General features: G+C 54.7%; 2 protein-coding genes across 4 annotated transcripts in view; one reads left to right on the forward strand and one right to left on the reverse strand.

Moving 5' to 3' along the window:
* Positions 1–955: 955 nt before the first annotated feature.
* On the reverse strand, positions 956–5,454 carry SPAG4 (sperm associated antigen 4). The gene is made up of 11 exons (XM_045833322.1): positions 5,145–5,454; positions 4,236–4,302; positions 3,978–4,039; positions 3,710–3,753; positions 3,380–3,402; positions 3,152–3,260; positions 2,819–2,894; positions 2,543–2,658; positions 1,964–2,131; positions 1,218–1,307; positions 956–1,120 (listed from the first exon to the last, which is right to left on the reverse strand). Exons 1-11 carry the CDS (start codon positions 5,452–5,454, stop codon positions 971–973), a joined length of 1,215 nt encoding a protein of 404 aa, XP_045689278.1. The 3' UTR covers positions 956–970.
* Positions 5,455–8,755: 3,301 nt separating this feature from the next.
* LOC123814909 (fer-1-like protein 4) overlaps positions 8,756–15,125 on the forward strand; it is a 33,628-nt gene continuing 27,258 nt past the window's right edge. The window contains exons 1-15 of one of the 3 annotated variants that reach the window (XM_045833048.1): positions 8,756–8,885; positions 9,154–9,209; positions 9,589–9,677; positions 9,789–9,888; positions 11,073–11,164; positions 11,355–11,396; positions 11,690–11,854; positions 12,383–12,443; positions 12,565–12,696; positions 12,953–13,015; positions 13,101–13,185; positions 13,402–13,561; positions 13,669–13,852; positions 13,940–14,126; positions 14,653–15,011. In XM_045833048.1, coding sequence (XP_045689004.1) covers positions 8,807–8,885; positions 9,154–9,209; positions 9,589–9,677; positions 9,789–9,888; positions 11,073–11,164; positions 11,355–11,396; positions 11,690–11,854; positions 12,383–12,443; positions 12,565–12,696; positions 12,953–13,015; positions 13,101–13,185; positions 13,402–13,561; positions 13,669–13,852; positions 13,940–14,126; positions 14,653–15,011 — 1,854 coding nt within the window. In that variant the 5' untranslated portion in view covers positions 8,756–8,806. Of the gene's footprint in view, positions 8,886–8,983; positions 9,059–9,153; positions 9,210–9,588; positions 9,678–9,788; positions 9,889–11,072; positions 11,165–11,354; positions 11,397–11,689; positions 11,855–12,382; positions 12,444–12,564; positions 12,697–12,952; positions 13,016–13,100; positions 13,186–13,401; positions 13,562–13,668; positions 13,853–13,939; positions 14,127–14,652; positions 15,012–15,125 lie in introns of all 3 variants that reach the window. The other 2 variants (XM_045833050.1, XM_045833049.1) reach the window with 2 other exon arrangements.

Below are 15,125 nucleotides of genomic sequence, written 5' to 3' on the forward strand. Positions count from 1 at the left end.
TTCCTTTGTCTTCAAATTACAAAAGTAAAACCCACAAAATTTAACAGGTGGATTTGTGCTCCATTCCCACACATACTCAGCATTCCACTTCCTAAAGGTGTAACCACTGTTAATAGTGTGTATATTCTTCCAAAATATGAACACACCGGGAAGGATCTTAACAGCCAAGATGTTGCCTGTGTCTTTGCTCATCCTGGTCCCCTTTTCTACCCTCTGCCCAGGTAGAATGCATTAATCCTTTAATGGCTGTCTCTTCCATCTTTCATTCCTCCAATTCTGCTTTCTTAGTGAAGAATGATTGGATTAGTAAATGAATTGCCCTGTTTCCTGGAGCATCCTCTTTCCTACCAGGCTCCTTGGGGGCAGAGACTGGTGAGCCATCTGTACTGTGCCTGGCATAGAGTTGGGTACTGCCGTCTCTCAGAAGACAAAAGGGGCTCCCAGGCCTGCATCGGTTCTGACTCAAAGGGTTCCTAGGGTTTCCCAAGTCTCAGTTATTGAGTGTTTGCCTCATGAAGAGGGGCTCTCCCAGAGGCTGGAAGTGGGAATTGAGGTTCACAAGCATGGCTTCCCACTGGCTGGCAGCTCTGCAGTTAAAAGGGTGGCCTCTGGAGTTAAAAAGGTGGGCTTGGGCCCTGCTGTGACTCTTACCCACTAGCAACATGACCTTGAGCAAGTTGCCTGATCTGAGTGGTTTCCCTCTCTGTGATTGTGCGGATTAGTTAGGTACTGTGTGTAATGTCCAGACTACCATCTCTTCCACATGGAAGCCCTCCATAATATGAGCTCTGCTACTGTATTGATCTGGACTTCTCCAAGAAAAGAGGGTACATTAGGAGGTAACTCTCCAACCATACTCATATACCAAAGGCAGCCAGAGCCCCCAGCAGCCAGAGCCCCCAACAGACCCTCCAGCACTGATCAGCTTCTTTCAGCACAGACCTTCACTCTGTTTTAACAATCAGCATGTTTAATTGGGCTCCCCTGTGCCACTGTCCCCTGCTTCCTCTGAGATTCTGATGCCATGGGCCCGGACTCGATACAAGCACGTATAATGGGGGTGGCCCCAGTTGCTTAGAATCTGGATCTTCACCTTGGGAAAGGCAGCTGGGGGGTCATTCTGGGGAGACCAATGGATCATGACAGGGGCTGCCTTTCTCCCCAATCTTCTCACTGTCCCACTCCCTTAGCACTCTCATCCCCCGAGACAAACACACCTGTAGGTGGAAAGTCTGAATCTCAGATTTCTCCACGTCGAAGGTGAATTTTCCCAAGAAAACTTCAGTTTCGTCATCAACCTGGAGGCCCTGGTAGGTGAAGAGTGAATTGGGGAACAGTGAGGCACAGGTGGAGAAGAGAGAAAGCAGTTTTGTTGAGGACCTACTATGTATGTGTTCAGTAGCTGTATGCATGTTTTCATTTGTTTTTTGTTTTCTAAAACATTTTTTAGAGAGAAGGGACAGGAAGGAGAATGAAAGGGAGAGAAACATGTCTATCAGTTGCCTCTCGCATGCCCCCAACTGGGGACCTGGTCTGCAACCCAGGCATGTGCCCTGAGCCACACCAGTGAGGGCTCCTTTGTTTTTTTGGTGTTAGGAAAGTGTCGTGTGCAATGTGGGCTCAAAGAAACCAGGCTGCACATTTTATCTGGCCAGTTGTTAGCTGTGTGACCTTGGGCAAGTAAGGTCCCCTGAGCATTACTTTACTCATCTGTGAAGGGGAGTAGTACTAGGTTGTGTGAATGCAAGGAAATAATCCATGTAAAGCATTCAGCACAGAGTTAGCGCTCAATAATCCGTAACTAATATTTGGATGTGGTTATAATTATAACCTATCGCAGCTCTGAAAGACAAGTGGTGATATCTCCATTTTATAGATGCACAAGCAAAGACTCATGGGTTTTCCAAGTGCCTGGTGCTTTCTAAGCAAAATCCCCCACCTCCTTGGCCTCAATCCAACTCACATAGACTGAGAAATCACGGGGCGCGCTGTTGGCTCCGTCGGTGTGCGCCACGCTGGGAGGTGGATGCTGCAGGGTGATGTCACTCAGCTGCACTCGACCTGGCAGCCGGATCACCACCTGGCCCTGGTCGCCCTCAAAAGCCCAGCAATTCCCAGGGAACACATCTGGCTGCAAGAGGACCGAGAGTCGATCAGAACCCGCGGATCGAGTGACTTTGCCCTTCTCCAGCCTGGGCACGGGTTCACATTGTGCCCTGTCAGCCTCCCGCTCACACCCCCGCCCGGCCAACTTCCTTTCAGCTCGACCCATTTCGCCAGGTTCAGTCCTCCACCTCCAGCCAGGGCCCCTGCCTAGACATATCCCTCCCGAGACCCCAGTCCGTAGTAAAGCCAGGTTTCTCCGGCAACACCAGCCTCAGTCCACCCAAACCAGGCCCCGCCTCCAGTCAGGCGCGTTCCGACCCAGCAGGGCCGGGCCTGGCGCCACGCCCTCAGCTCAATTAGGTCCCACCTCCAGCGAGCTATTGGTTCTTTCCCCAGAGTCCCGCCCCTGGCCCTTCTGATCCGGTTCCAGGCCCACCTCCAGGATAACCGTGGGTGGCCGCGCGTAGTTCCAGAAGCTGAAGCGATTCCAGAAGTAGGCAGTGTTCGCGTCCTCGTAGTCACGGGATGTCTTCTCTAGATCAATGGAGGCTCCTGGAACAGGGGAGAAGCCACCGCTCAGGGACTCCTAGACCTGACCGACAGCTGGGTCAGTGTCTCAGGTCGGACTCCTTGGGTCGGTCGTGTGTGTAGGGCTGTCTGCGTCTCTTTCCGTGTGTCAGTGTCTCAGTCTCTCACGGTCTATGGGTCTTACCCACAGAGCTCAGCGCGTAGTCGGGTTTTCGCACAAAGTCCTCATTCAACCTCTGGAATACGAGCTTGGCCACCCTCTGGAAAGAAGGAGGACCGGGCTTGTGGGCTGGTTTTAAAGGGGAGCATACTTGTCTGGGGATGGGCTTTGTAGCCCGGAAAGAAATCCCGAAGTTGAGGCTCTGGGGCAGGGCTTTAAGACTCAAGACCCGGAGAGCGGGCCTTCGAAAGGGGTTTCCAAGTGCAAGGACTGTGCAGTGGGCAGAGCCCCCTGGACACCCCCTGGGGCCGGGCTGTGAGAACAGGATTCGTGAGAGCGGGATGCGGCGGGGCTCACCTCGCTGTTGGCTGCGCGAACGCTGGACATCTCCTTGTGGAGTTTATCCAGCTCAGCCTGGAGCTGCTGCAGCTGCTGCCCCTGGGTGCGCACGCGCTCGTGGTACTCGCTGCAGGCGGGAGGTTGGCACAGTGTGCTTAGCGCCCTGTTCCCCAGACACTTCCCATATCCCCTCCACGGGAGCACCTGTGAGCCCCCCAATTCCACCCCCTAGATGCCATCTTTCACCTTAGGGTCAGCATCTCAGGTTCCTATTGGAGGGAGGAAAGGACAAAATACAGCGCTGCTCAGTCCCCGCCCCCCTCCCTCGTCCCACTTGAGCCTGAGAGCAGGCAGACTCAAAGGGCCTTCCTTTTGAGGATTGCCACCCCCTCTCCTGACCTTCCAGGACCCTCAGAGACCCTCCAGCACCTCTGGACACAATCTCTCAGAAACCTATTTATATCCAGTCCTTCCAGCACTGCTTCCTCCTCCCAACAGCCCACAGGGGGCACCCTACAAGCTCCAGTTTCATAGACTGCCAACCACCCACCCTGGGACACGGACTCCCAGACTCACGTTCTCCAAAGGAGGGACCAGGTACAGGAGACCCCACCAGAGTGCTGGAGAAAGAAGGGGGTGGTCTCAGGGGAAGGGAGTGGAAGAGGATTTCCCTGGCATAAAGGACAGTGAAGGAGAAGAGTCTTGAGGGATTTGAGTTTGAGAGGGGACTACAGGGCCCCGAAGGGGACTGCGGAGAGCTGAAGGGGCACAGTGGGCTGAGGGGTATAGGAGAAAATGTGCCTGGTTTGGCTCCAAAGCACTCAGGAATTCCCCACCCTCTCACCTGTCAGAAAGAGGCTCAGCAAGGACACAGCCGTGAGCAGGAAGCGGATGGAACAGACCTCTCTAAAAAACCAGAGGAAGGCTGAGGCCCAGGGATCCTAGTGAACTCCGCAGCCCCACCCCAGGCTCCTAGACCCGGCAGCTCCTGTGAACACGACTCAGCTGGGTATGAATCGGTTCAAGCCTCAGCAGGGTCAGGCCCTGCTCCCCACCTTCTCCAAAGAGCAGCCCCTGGGGGTCCCCTTTTCCTCCCTCTGACCTGTACACACTGACCAGCATGTCTCCTAGCAGGGATAAAAACACGCTCAGCACCTGGAAAAATAGGCCTGAGGGGAGGAGAAGGGGCTCAGAGACAGGACTACAGCTTAAAGAGGGTAGAGATGAAGAGGGGTGGGCCAAGAGAATTAGATGGGGCAAAGAGAGTGCGTTTAGGCTCAGGGAAGGTGGATCGGGCTCAGAGAAGGGATGTAGTCTCAGGCATGGGGCGGGGGGCTGAGAACCGACAGTCTCAGAGATGAGACCGAATTCGGGAAGGGGAGCTGGAGAGTTAGAGGGGATCTGGTCTAGCCTGACCCATACTCAGGAAGCTCTTGAATACTCGCTGGGACTGCATCTCCTGCCTCAGATTCAGGGCCGAGAGAAGGTCGAACTGCTCCTCAGAGACAACGGGAGAGCCAGCCGGTTCTGCGGGAGCCCAAGGGCTCCATTGTGGCCTTGCGCACGGCAGACCCCCTCTTTCCCCGGGACCAGGCCTCACGTTCTCCAGCCCAGAAGCAAGGCCGCTTCTCACAGGCTTTGGTCCCACCGCAACCCCCGACCCCAGGTCTCAGGGCACTCTGAGGCCCCGTCCCTCAGGGACGCTCACTTAAGATTTTGGTTCCACCACCCAACGGAAGCCCCGCCCCCAGTCTTAGGTCCCGCTTGGGCCCTTGTCCCAGGTAGCCACTCCTGCTAACACCGAGGCCACGCCCCCTCAGTGGTGCCCAATCACAGGATTTTCTCCCCAGTTCCTCTATCGCAGCATCTTATTTAGTGCCTCCCCCTCATCGCTCCATAGGCCCCGCCCCTTAGGAGGAGCCCAGATTCAGTTTCCTCCCGGCTCCTCGCCCAGCCCCGTCCCTGTGCCCGCCCCCTCCCTCGGCTTACCCAGGTTCGACCCCGCCCGCACCCGAGGCCCCGCCCCTCACGGTAGCCGCGCCACCGGTGGTCGGCACTTTGTGGCTCCGCTGCGCCGGTTTCTGCCGAGAGCTTCCATCCCATGCGGTTCCTCCGGGCACTCCTGAGCTCAAGACGGGCTCACTGTAGCTCGAGCCCTCGGCTCTTCTGCCCTCGGGCTCCCCGGGCCCCGGCCCACCTGACCGGTGGCCGCTGGTGTCCCCCGAGGTAGTGCTCACTGAGCTGTTGCTGTTGTCACTGTAGAAGTTGGACGCGTGCTTGTGCGGGGACGCGGCCGAGCCTGGGCGGGGGCTCCGCCGCATCCTGACTCTGGGCTGGTCCCTCACGGACGCCAAAGTCGCTGCCGCAGCAGCCGCCAAGACCCTCGGCCTTCCCTCAGCCGGAGCGCGCCGCCGGGACCCCAGGAGCCTGCGTGTAGCCGGCGGGCCCCACGGCTGGGCTCGGCCCTCTCTTCTGTTTCTGAACCCTGCTGCTGACGTCATAGAGGAGACCACGGTATCCGCAGAACGCCCTGACCGAGGGTCACAGAACTTGTCGTGACATTACTGGGAGCCATGGCCGTCTCCTTTCTCATGTTAAAGCAAGCAATAACATCACAGCACTTTTCCAGAATACTCTATTTAAAACTGCACTCGGCTAAAAAAGAATTTCTATCCTTTTACGTCCTCTGGCACCTTAGACAAGCCCAGCATGTAATAGGTTCTCAGATATTTGTGAATGAATGAGTTAAGGAGCAGCAAGTTCCCCCGGACCGTGTGGCTAAGTTGGTTGGAGGGTTGTCCTGTAAACTGAAGGGTCCGGAGTTTGATTCCAAGTCAGGGCATGTGCCTGGGTTGTAGGTTCGTTCCCAGTCGTTTCTCTCTCACATCGATGTTTCTCACTTCTCTTTCCCTCCCCCTCTCTCTAAAATCAATAAGCATGTCCTTGGGTGAAGATTAAAAGGGGGGGGGCGGCAGCCAACGGGTCACCCAGGGCACTTCTAAATAAACATTTGGTCTCTTTTGCTCTGCAAACCCATCACTCCCCTCCTCTTATCCTAGTCATCAGTCCTGAGAACTCTGACATCAAGGTCTGTGGATCCCTCTCTCAGATCCATATTCACCAGGGGTCTGCGGGGTGAGAATTCAGTACCCACCAACTGCTCATACCCACGGTCAAACCAGTCACCTGAGTCTTCAAGAATAGAATGGGGACTCACAGATGTTGACAGCCAAGAGACCAGAGGTTCACAGGCTCCTGTGTGGCAGCATACAAATGTAGAGGATAGAAATTCAGGTTCCCAGGCATACCTTGCTTAGAACCCACTCCAGAAATGCTTCCCTACTTTAGCATTTCTGGAGTGGGTGCAGGACTGTGCATTTTTAACAACCACATTGTATGATCCTGATTAAGGACTACACTTTGAAGAGATATTCATTGCATCCTGTGCACATTGAACAGCTAGGCAAACAGGTCCAGAGAGAGGAAAGGATGTTTCTAAAACCACACAATGGGCGATAAAGATTAGAATTCCAAAACTCGGTATTTTTTCTGCCACGTCCCATCTTTGGAATGTCAGAAAGCGAAAGTGGCTGTTTTTAGGGGGGTTGAAGTCCTGGGAGAACCTGCCCGGCTGGGTTCTAGCCCAGAGGGGAGGTGCCTACATTAGGTTCCAGAGGAGTGGCATCTATACTTTGCTTGATTAGATGCCTCAGGACTCAGGAAAGGAAGAAAGGGAAGGGCCAAGGCATTGCAAGCGGAGAATTCTGGTTCCCCCTCTGCCTTCCTTTGGGTCTCAGTGTCCCCATCTCTCAAATGGGTAAGTGAAGTCCTCCCCCAACATTTGGAGGCCTTGAGGTCCAACTCGGAACTTGTTTAGAAATGGGACAATCCATACCACTTATCTGGGACCCAAAAACACATCTGAGTACCTAATACCTGGGAAATGAGAAGAACAAGGCTTTCTAGTCCCACTATTGAGAAGAAGCTGAAGCTGGAGAAGGGATCATGTCTGACTCAACGCCACACAGCGAGCCCCAGGTCCTCCGACCACCTAATCTTATCTACTGCAACCACCTGATACGTTCCGTATACACAGGCCAAACCGAACAAATCACAGGTTCAGGAACACACCCCGAATTCCTCCCCACTGCCTGGATTTCCGTCTCTGCTCAACTCTTGTTCCCAAAGCCTATTTTATTTTATTAAAGATTTTATTTATTTTTTTTAGAGATGGGGGAAGTGAGGAAGAAAGGGAGGGAGAGAAACATTAATGTGCAAGAGAAACATTGATCTGTTGTTGTCCCTCACTCGACCCCCCACTCACAACCAAGGCATGTGCCCTAACCAGGAATTGAACTGGCAACCTTTCGGCTTGCAGGGCGACACTAATTCACTGAGCTCATTCTAAATGCCCCTCTGGGCTCCATCCTGCAAGGAACCCAGCCTGATTCGTTTCTGTTCTGATGGCCATTGCAGTCTTCCTAGTCTTCGTTTAATGTTGGAGTCCACGAAGGTGCTGAAAGACAGAGGGTGTGTCCAGTTCATCTCCAGCTGCAACCCCTTTCCCTCATGGTGTCATAGCACAAGTCCTGCGGATAGGAGGTGCCATTAAATAGAATGATTCCTCAGATGGCCACGAAGTACACTCAGCACATAGTTATCATCACCCACAGGTTCAGATTACAAAATACATTCCTTCCTTCATATATTCAGTAAAAGTACTACACATCTGTTAAAGGATTATTAACCTAAGCTAGGAGTTCTATATCCAGAAAAATGCACATGTGCTCAATATTTGCAAAGAATTTTAGGGGTTTGCTGATTCCCTTGAGCCTATCTATGGTCCCATTATTAATCCCAAGATAAGGCTTCTGGCTGAGAAGTTAGTTAGGGCCCTGGCTGGTGTGGCTCAGTGGGTTGAGTGCCGGCCTGTGAACCAAAAGGTCACCATTTGAATTCCCAGTCAGAGCACATGCCTGGGTTTCAGGCAAAGTTCCCAGTAAGGGGAACGCCAGAGGCAACCACACATTGCTGTTCCCTCTCTCATTTCCCTCTCTCCTTCCCTTCCCCTCCCTCTAAAAACAAATAAAATCTTTTCTTTAAAAAAGAAAAGAAGTTAGTTTGAACACTTGTTATGTGCAAGTTAGGGACATGTTCAATCTAAATGTGTTGGGTGCCCACAATACTAATGCTGGGGGCTATGGGATTCATTTATTAATCCATCCATTTGCTCGGCTAATGTTATGAGGGCCTACAATGTAACCAGAGCCTGAGCTGGGCATTGAGGACAGGAATGGTGAACCAGGAACCCCATGAAGCCCATGCCCCTAGGTCCTCATAGGTTCGCTGGACCAAACTGAGATGCTATCCTCAGTCCTCGCCTCCACCCCTCCCAGCTCCCAGCTCCCACAAGAATGCAGGATATGCAGGATGAAGGCTGACAGTGGCGCAGGCAGGGAAGATTGAGCTGACCACAGGGACCTTACACCCATCTCTTAGTCCTCCAACTCCTTCCCCACCTATAACACCCAGACCTGCTGCCTGTGTGTTTGACTATAGGGCAGGGTTTGCCGAACCTGCTGGGTGAGCCCCGTGACTCAGAGGCCATTCCGATGTGCGGGCAGGTGGGCAGGAGGGCAGGCGGGCAGAGGCAGAGCCAGTGGCCCTGGGACAATGGCTCTGACCGTGTGTGTGCGGCGACTGACAGGGCTGCCGGGCACCCATGACCGACAAGTGAGGCTCAGCTTTCGGGGTGAGGCTTGCAGGGGTACTCTAAGGACTTTTGGAAGTAGGGGGCTCTGGTTCCTACATTCCCAAGGCCCCCAACCCTATCCCTAGGTATCTCTACAGCCTGTTCCTTATCCCCCAGCCAAATATCTTCAATTCTCTGTCTCCTTCCCTCCCCATCTTCTACCTTCCTTTAAGGTGAGTCCAGGGAGACTGGGCTCTGGGCTGAGGATTTGAGGGGGTGGAGGTTGCATGGGGAAGGACTGATAAATGCTAGATTCAATTCTGAGCAGGTTTCACTCAGAAAACAAGGAGAATTCACTGTGGCCAAGAAGCAGATATTGGTGAGGTCAGTGGGGTTGGATCCTGGATGGGGAGAAGCTGATCTGTGCCCCATCTAAGTCCATCCTGGGGTTGGGGGGCTCATTCCCGGTTTTTGAGAGATCTAGTCTCAAGAGGCAGGGTCAGTCTCAGGCTTGAGAGGTCTGACCCAGTTTAAGACAAGTCAGAATCAAGACAGGGGATTATGATCGGTAGTTTTTGATTGGTTGTTATCCCAGATCAGCCCTAATTTGGCATCAACCTCATGTGGTGGGTTGGGGGTGGTTCCAGGTTTGAAAGATCAGTCATAGGGTTAGCTCCAAGTTTGGATGGTTGGTTCCTGTTTCAGGCTTGGGAACAGGCTCTGGACGGGGGTGGGGGGGTCACAAAGTTCCTTCTATCCCCAGCTGTTCCGTTGGCCGCACTATGGGGCCCCACTGGCTGGGGAGTGTCTGTCAGTGCAGGTGGTTAACTGCAGCCGTGTGTTCAGCCCCAGGTGAGTAGGCTGAACACACAGCTGGAGGAGCCAAGGATGCAGGTGGGGCTGGGGGTGATTTGGGGCCATTCCCCAGGTCACTCTTCTTTCTGCTCCATGCAACACCCCTAGGTCTCTGGGGACCCTGGTGATCTCCTTGCAGCACCTGCAGAGCGTTGGGCGTCTGGTGCTGCGTGAGGCCCTAGTAGATAAGAATCTGCAAGTGTCCCCGGTGAGTTCCACCGGCCCCCAGCCTGCCACTCCCAAGCTTGAGAGTCCCTCTAAATAGAAGGTTAGATTTCTCAGAGGGGAAAACCTAGACCTAGATGGGAGTGGCAACCAGGCCCCCCAGCCAGGGGTCCTTCCACCGCAGCCCCTGCTGAAGCCCTACGTGGGCCAAGGACCACATTCACCTCTGAGGGCCTGGCGTGTGGCGATGGGGAAAGGGAAAAAGTTCTGTGCTGCTCCGTGACCCTGCCCCAGGCTCGATTCTTGGGAGATGTTCCAAGATAAACCTGGCTGGATTTTCCTGATGTGTCATGAGGGGTCTGTAGAGCCTGGTAGAGACAGACCTGGTGGGTTCAAGTCTCAGATCCACCATTTCCCAGCTGAGAATGTGGACAAGTTTTTTCATTTCTCTTAGCTGTTTCCTCATTTACGTTGTGTGGAATCATATCAGATGAGCTTTTCATTCAGTCTGTCATTGTGTGTTGAACCCTCATTATAAGCTAAGTGCTATGCTGAGCACTGAGGGCTCAGGGGTAAGCAAAACCAGATAAGGATTTCCCCTCCTAGAGCTCCATATCTAAAGAGAGAGGCAAACATTAACAAATATTCACACAAATAAGTGTGAAATTGCCACTGACTGGTCTTACCAAAGAACTGGTAGGGGGCTTGAAGAGTGTATAACAGAGTTATGTGGTCTATTTGGGAGTCAGGTTAGGTTCTCTGAGTAAGTAGTGCTTGAACTTGGAGACGAAGGATAACAGGAGTTAAGTTAATAGGAGGGGAGACTGTTCCAGGCAGAAGAACTGGCATAGGCAAAAGCCCGGTGCACTGAGAAAGCGTAAGTGGGGTGCAGGGCAGGAGCAGATCCCCTAAGAGATGGGGTGGGAAAGGTTGGCATGGACCAGATCATGCAGAGCTGTGAAGGCCACAGTAATCAATTTCTAAGAACAATGAGAGAATTCTGGAGTCCTGTTTGGCCTCTTCAAGAGGTAACTTGCACATGTTAAGTTCTTAATAGATTGTGAGTAGTTAATATTAGTAATAATCAAAGAGGCATCACAAGTCACCCTAGAAGCAAGCCAGGAGGAGGTCTGTGCTCACAGGTGGAGTAAAAGCATTGTCCTTGGACGTCTCTTTGCCCTGTGGCAGTGAGAGGGGCCCTCCGGCACACTGCGTATCTGGTTTCAGATCCAGGTGGAGCTTGACCTAAAGTACCAGCCCCCAGAGGGCGCTAGTGGAGCCTGGGCAGAGGAGGACTTTGGGGCACCCATCCGGGACAGGTAAACCATCTTCCCCCCAAACCTAGGTAAGGAGTGGTGGTCCCCATCAAGGTAGGTAGGGAAGGTAGAAGTGGTTCCCAGCTCTACTCTGGATCTGCTGGATATGGCGACCTTTGCACCCATGCTGCCCAGCTGGCAGCTCCGTAGTCAGGCCCGGTCCTTTCATTTCTTCCATTTTTCTTCCTCTCAGCTCGGAGCTGGTCATCCCCAACATGGGCTTCCAGGAGCTGGAGTAAGTATGTGGGGATGCCCTGGAGTCACCAGGTCAGTCTTCAGATTAAGAACAAGTGATGTGGGTCAGTTCCAGAATCTGGGATCAATACTGGATCAATTTCAGGGTTAGAAGCCAGTCCCAGAATCAGGAGTCAATTCTGGAATTACAGGTATCCCAGGTTAGAGGTCAGTGCTGGGATCAGTGGGGTCAGTCCCAGGGTCAGAGGTCAGTTCTAGGGTCAGGGACGTCAAGGGGTACCCAGAGATGGGTGGTAGGTCCCAGACATGTCCCTTGAGGGCATTTCCTATCAGGCCTGGGGAGGCCCGGCTGGAGCAGCGGGCCGCGGCATTGGGACGCAGGCTGGCTCGAGGCCTGGCTCAGCAGGATGACGAAGACAATGAACTGGAGCTGGAGCTGGAGCTGGAAGATGAGCCTGATGTGGAGCTTTCTGGTGTCGTGTTCAGCCCCCTCAAGAGGTAACTTGTATGCACTGCACACCTGCTCCCACACCCCACCAGTGTGTCACCCTCGCTCGTCCATACATGCGGGCTCAATGCACATCCACCCTCACATACACATGGTCCCCGGACATGGGTGAAGAGTGGATACCCTGGGGTCAACGGCCACTCACTCCTAGGCACAGACACTGCCACACAGACACGCACGCAGCTGCACTGGCTCACACACTGCTTATGGAATCCAGGTAGGTGATGAAAACCCGATGAGGGCAAGGAGTTTTGTTTCTTTTGGTCACTTCAGTGCCTAAAAGAGTGTTGGCACATAGTAGGTGTTCAATAAATCTTTGTTGAATGAATGAATGGTTTTAGGCCTCCAGGAATGTGTCACATTCTGGGTGTAGGATGAGATGGGGGGTATGACAACACCAGAGGACTCAGAATCCAAAAGTTCAGAGGAGAGGAGGTCACAACTCAAGCATTAAGCGAGACTGTAGGTGTGGTGTGAGGAGGAAGTGAAGTGATCCCTGACCTTGACCCTTCCCACAGCCGAGCCCGGGGCCTAGCCCGAAGGGATCACTTCCAGGTGTCCGGAGCCCAGGACTTCCAGGTACCCGTCTCTCTCCAGGCCTTAACCCTGGGAGAATACCACCTGCCCTCCACCACAGAATGTTATGCCCCTACCCCTCGGCGGACTGGGCATCCTTTTTTCTTCCTTCTACACCCTTGAGGTGGGGGTCACGGTGCTGGAGGCCCAGAAGCTGGTGGGAGTCAACATTAACCCCTATGTGGTTGTGTGTGTTGGGGAGCAGCGCCGCGTGACCGCCACACAGCGCGGGACCAACTGCCCTTTCTACAACGAGGTGGGCGTCACCAAGGTGGAGGCCGGCCTAAGAGAATGGGTGGGACTCACAATAAAGAACAGTCTGCAGAGGCGGACTTGAGCCAAGTGCCAGGCCTGAAGTCTAATGGGCTCTTGGAGGGAAAGAGTGCACAGAGGCGCCACAGGGCGTGGGATGGTTAAGTAGGGCATTTTCTTTCCAGAGGCAGAGCCCAGCTGGTGTGAATCCTTCACATATAACCTTCTCTCACCTTTCTTGTTTCCCCACTTCAATCCAGTACTTCTTGTTCGAATTTCATGAGACCCGACTTCGCCTCCAAGATTTGCTGCTGGAGATTACGGTGAGGGGGGCTGGGGTGAGAGGTTGCTGTGGGGCAAGGGGCGTGCTGAAGCCCCAGCCAGGGCTAATGCCACTTCTTCCCCTAGGTTTTCCATTCGCAGACCCTCCCCTTTATGGCCACCCGGATCGGCACCTTCAGGATGGACCTGGGCATTATCTTCGACCATCCAGGTAATGATCCTGTCCCTCATTGAGACTCATGGGCAAAGACAAGGGAAGCTAACCCTCTGGGCACTGATCCTTGTCAGATGGCAATTGCTTCGGAAGGCTGGCCTCCACGCACTCTCGCCCCTCTCTGTTGAGCTGGTCATGAACCCTGTTGTTTGGATAAGCGCCTTAGCATCTCACTGGTCTCCCCTGACCCCTGGCCCACCCCTCTGCTCTCAGATGGCCACTTTTACCAGAAATGGGCTCCGCTGCACGACCCCCGGGACACCCGCGCTGGGACCAAAGGCTTCGTCAAGGTCACTTTGTCCGTGAGGGCGCGCGGGGATCCGTCCCCACCGCTGCCACCCCTGGGACCAGGGCAGAGTTCAGACATCGAGAAGTGAGCAGGGGTGATGTGGGAGGGGAGGGTAAGGCGGAGTATGGCCTGCAGAATGCAAAGAAGCGAAGGGGCTGAGAAGCCGGAATCTCATTGCCCACCTCCCCTAGGAACCTGCTCCTGCCCCGCCGGGTGCCGGCGGAGAGGCCGTGGGCGCGGCTGCGCGTGCGCGTGTACCGCGCAGAGGGGCTGCCCGCGCTGCGCCCGGGGCTGCTGGGCAGTCTTGCACGCGCCCTGCACGACCAGCGCGTCCTCGTGGATCCCTATGTGCGCGTGTCTTTCCTGGGCCAGCAGGTAAGCTCCTCCTGTCCTCACTTGGCTGAGGCTCGGGCCCTGGTCCCGCCCTGACCCCTCTTCTCCTGTCCTCCTCTCCACGCTCAGGGCGAGACGTCGGTGCGTGAAGAAGCGGAGGCGCCCGAGTGGAATGAACAGCTGAGCTTCGTGGAGCTCTTCCCGCCACTGACACGCAGCCTTCGTTTGCAGCTGAGGGATGACGTTCCCCTGGTCGGTGTGGCCCTCGCCACGCACGTGCTGGACCTGCAGCAGATCTCACACCCGGGCCGCGAGGGTGAGCCCCTCTGGCCGACCCGAGCCACCTTCACCTGGAACTTGTCTGACCTGGTTCCGCCCCTGGCGGCAAACCCCATCCTCTGCTTAGAAAGCCAGGTCCACCCCACAGGACAAATTGTGCTCCTCCCTTCGGAGACCCACCTATCTCTCCCAGAGTACAAAGCCCACCCCCGGTTTGGCTCCGTCGACAGAATCCTAACTACAGCTGCACATCCAGTAACCACTCTCGACCTGTGCCCCCTGCAGATTTACACGAACAGAAACAAGCCCCGTCCACATTATGCGTTTACTGCAGCCCCTGCCCGGTCACCTGTAGCTCCGCCCCCATCTGACTCCACCTCTCCAGTTTTGACTTCCGCCGCCCCTAAAGCCTAGATACCAATCCTCCGCAGTGCCTCCGCTCCTAGAGGCCCAGTCTCACTCCCCACCCCAAACTTGCAGGAAATAAGGGTGTAGTGCATAGACCGACTTAGCGTCCACCCGCCCCATGTTTCCCTCCAAAACACTGTTCTTGTCCCCCACAGCGGGGTTCAACCCCACCTTCGGTCCGGCCTGGGTGCCTCTCTACGGCTCGCCTCCCAGTGGGAAACTCCGGGATGGTCTTCAAAGTCTCAACGACGGCCTTGGCCATGGCGTCTGGTTCCGCGGCCGCCTGCTGGTGGCTGTGTCCATGGAGGTGTTGGAAGGGAGAGCCGAACCTGAGCCTCTCCAGGCCCCACACAGGTCCAGGTTGTCCAAGCTCATGGGAAAGAAGAAGAAAGCCAGGCAGGGCCAGACCCCAACAGGGATTCAGCAGCACTTGGATGCCAGCTCTAGCGCTGGTGCACCTGAGATTCCTGGTTCCATGGAGGTGGAGGTGGAGGAGCTGCTGCCGCTGCCAGAGGTGGGGGCTGGGGTTTAGCAAAGGCCCAGGATCACCCTCAGCTCTGGCATGTGTGTAAATGGCTCCAAGGATGAAACCCAGGATCGGGGTGTGTGTGTGTGTGGGGGGTGTCTC

This window comes from Phyllostomus hastatus, unplaced genomic scaffold (genome assembly GCF_019186645.2).
Source record: "Phyllostomus hastatus isolate PE091 unplaced genomic scaffold, TTU_PhHast_1.1 phas_contig_17, whole genome shotgun sequence".
NCBI lineage: Eukaryota > Metazoa > Chordata > Mammalia > Chiroptera > Phyllostomidae > Phyllostomus > Phyllostomus hastatus.

Coding starts and splice junctions, on each gene's coding strand:
- SPAG4 (XM_045833322.1), bottom strand. CDS start 5,454: ATGCGGCGGAGCCCCCGCCCAGGCTCGGCCGCGTCCCCGCACAAGCAC. Junction 3,261..3,379: donor CCTGAGATGCTGACCCTAAG/GTGAAAGATGGC, acceptor TCCCGCCTGCAG/CGAGTACCACGAGCGCGTGC. Junction 1,308..1,963: donor CCCGTGATTTCTCAGTCTAT/GTGAGTTGGATT, acceptor TTCACCTACCAG/GGCCTCCAGGTTGATGACGA.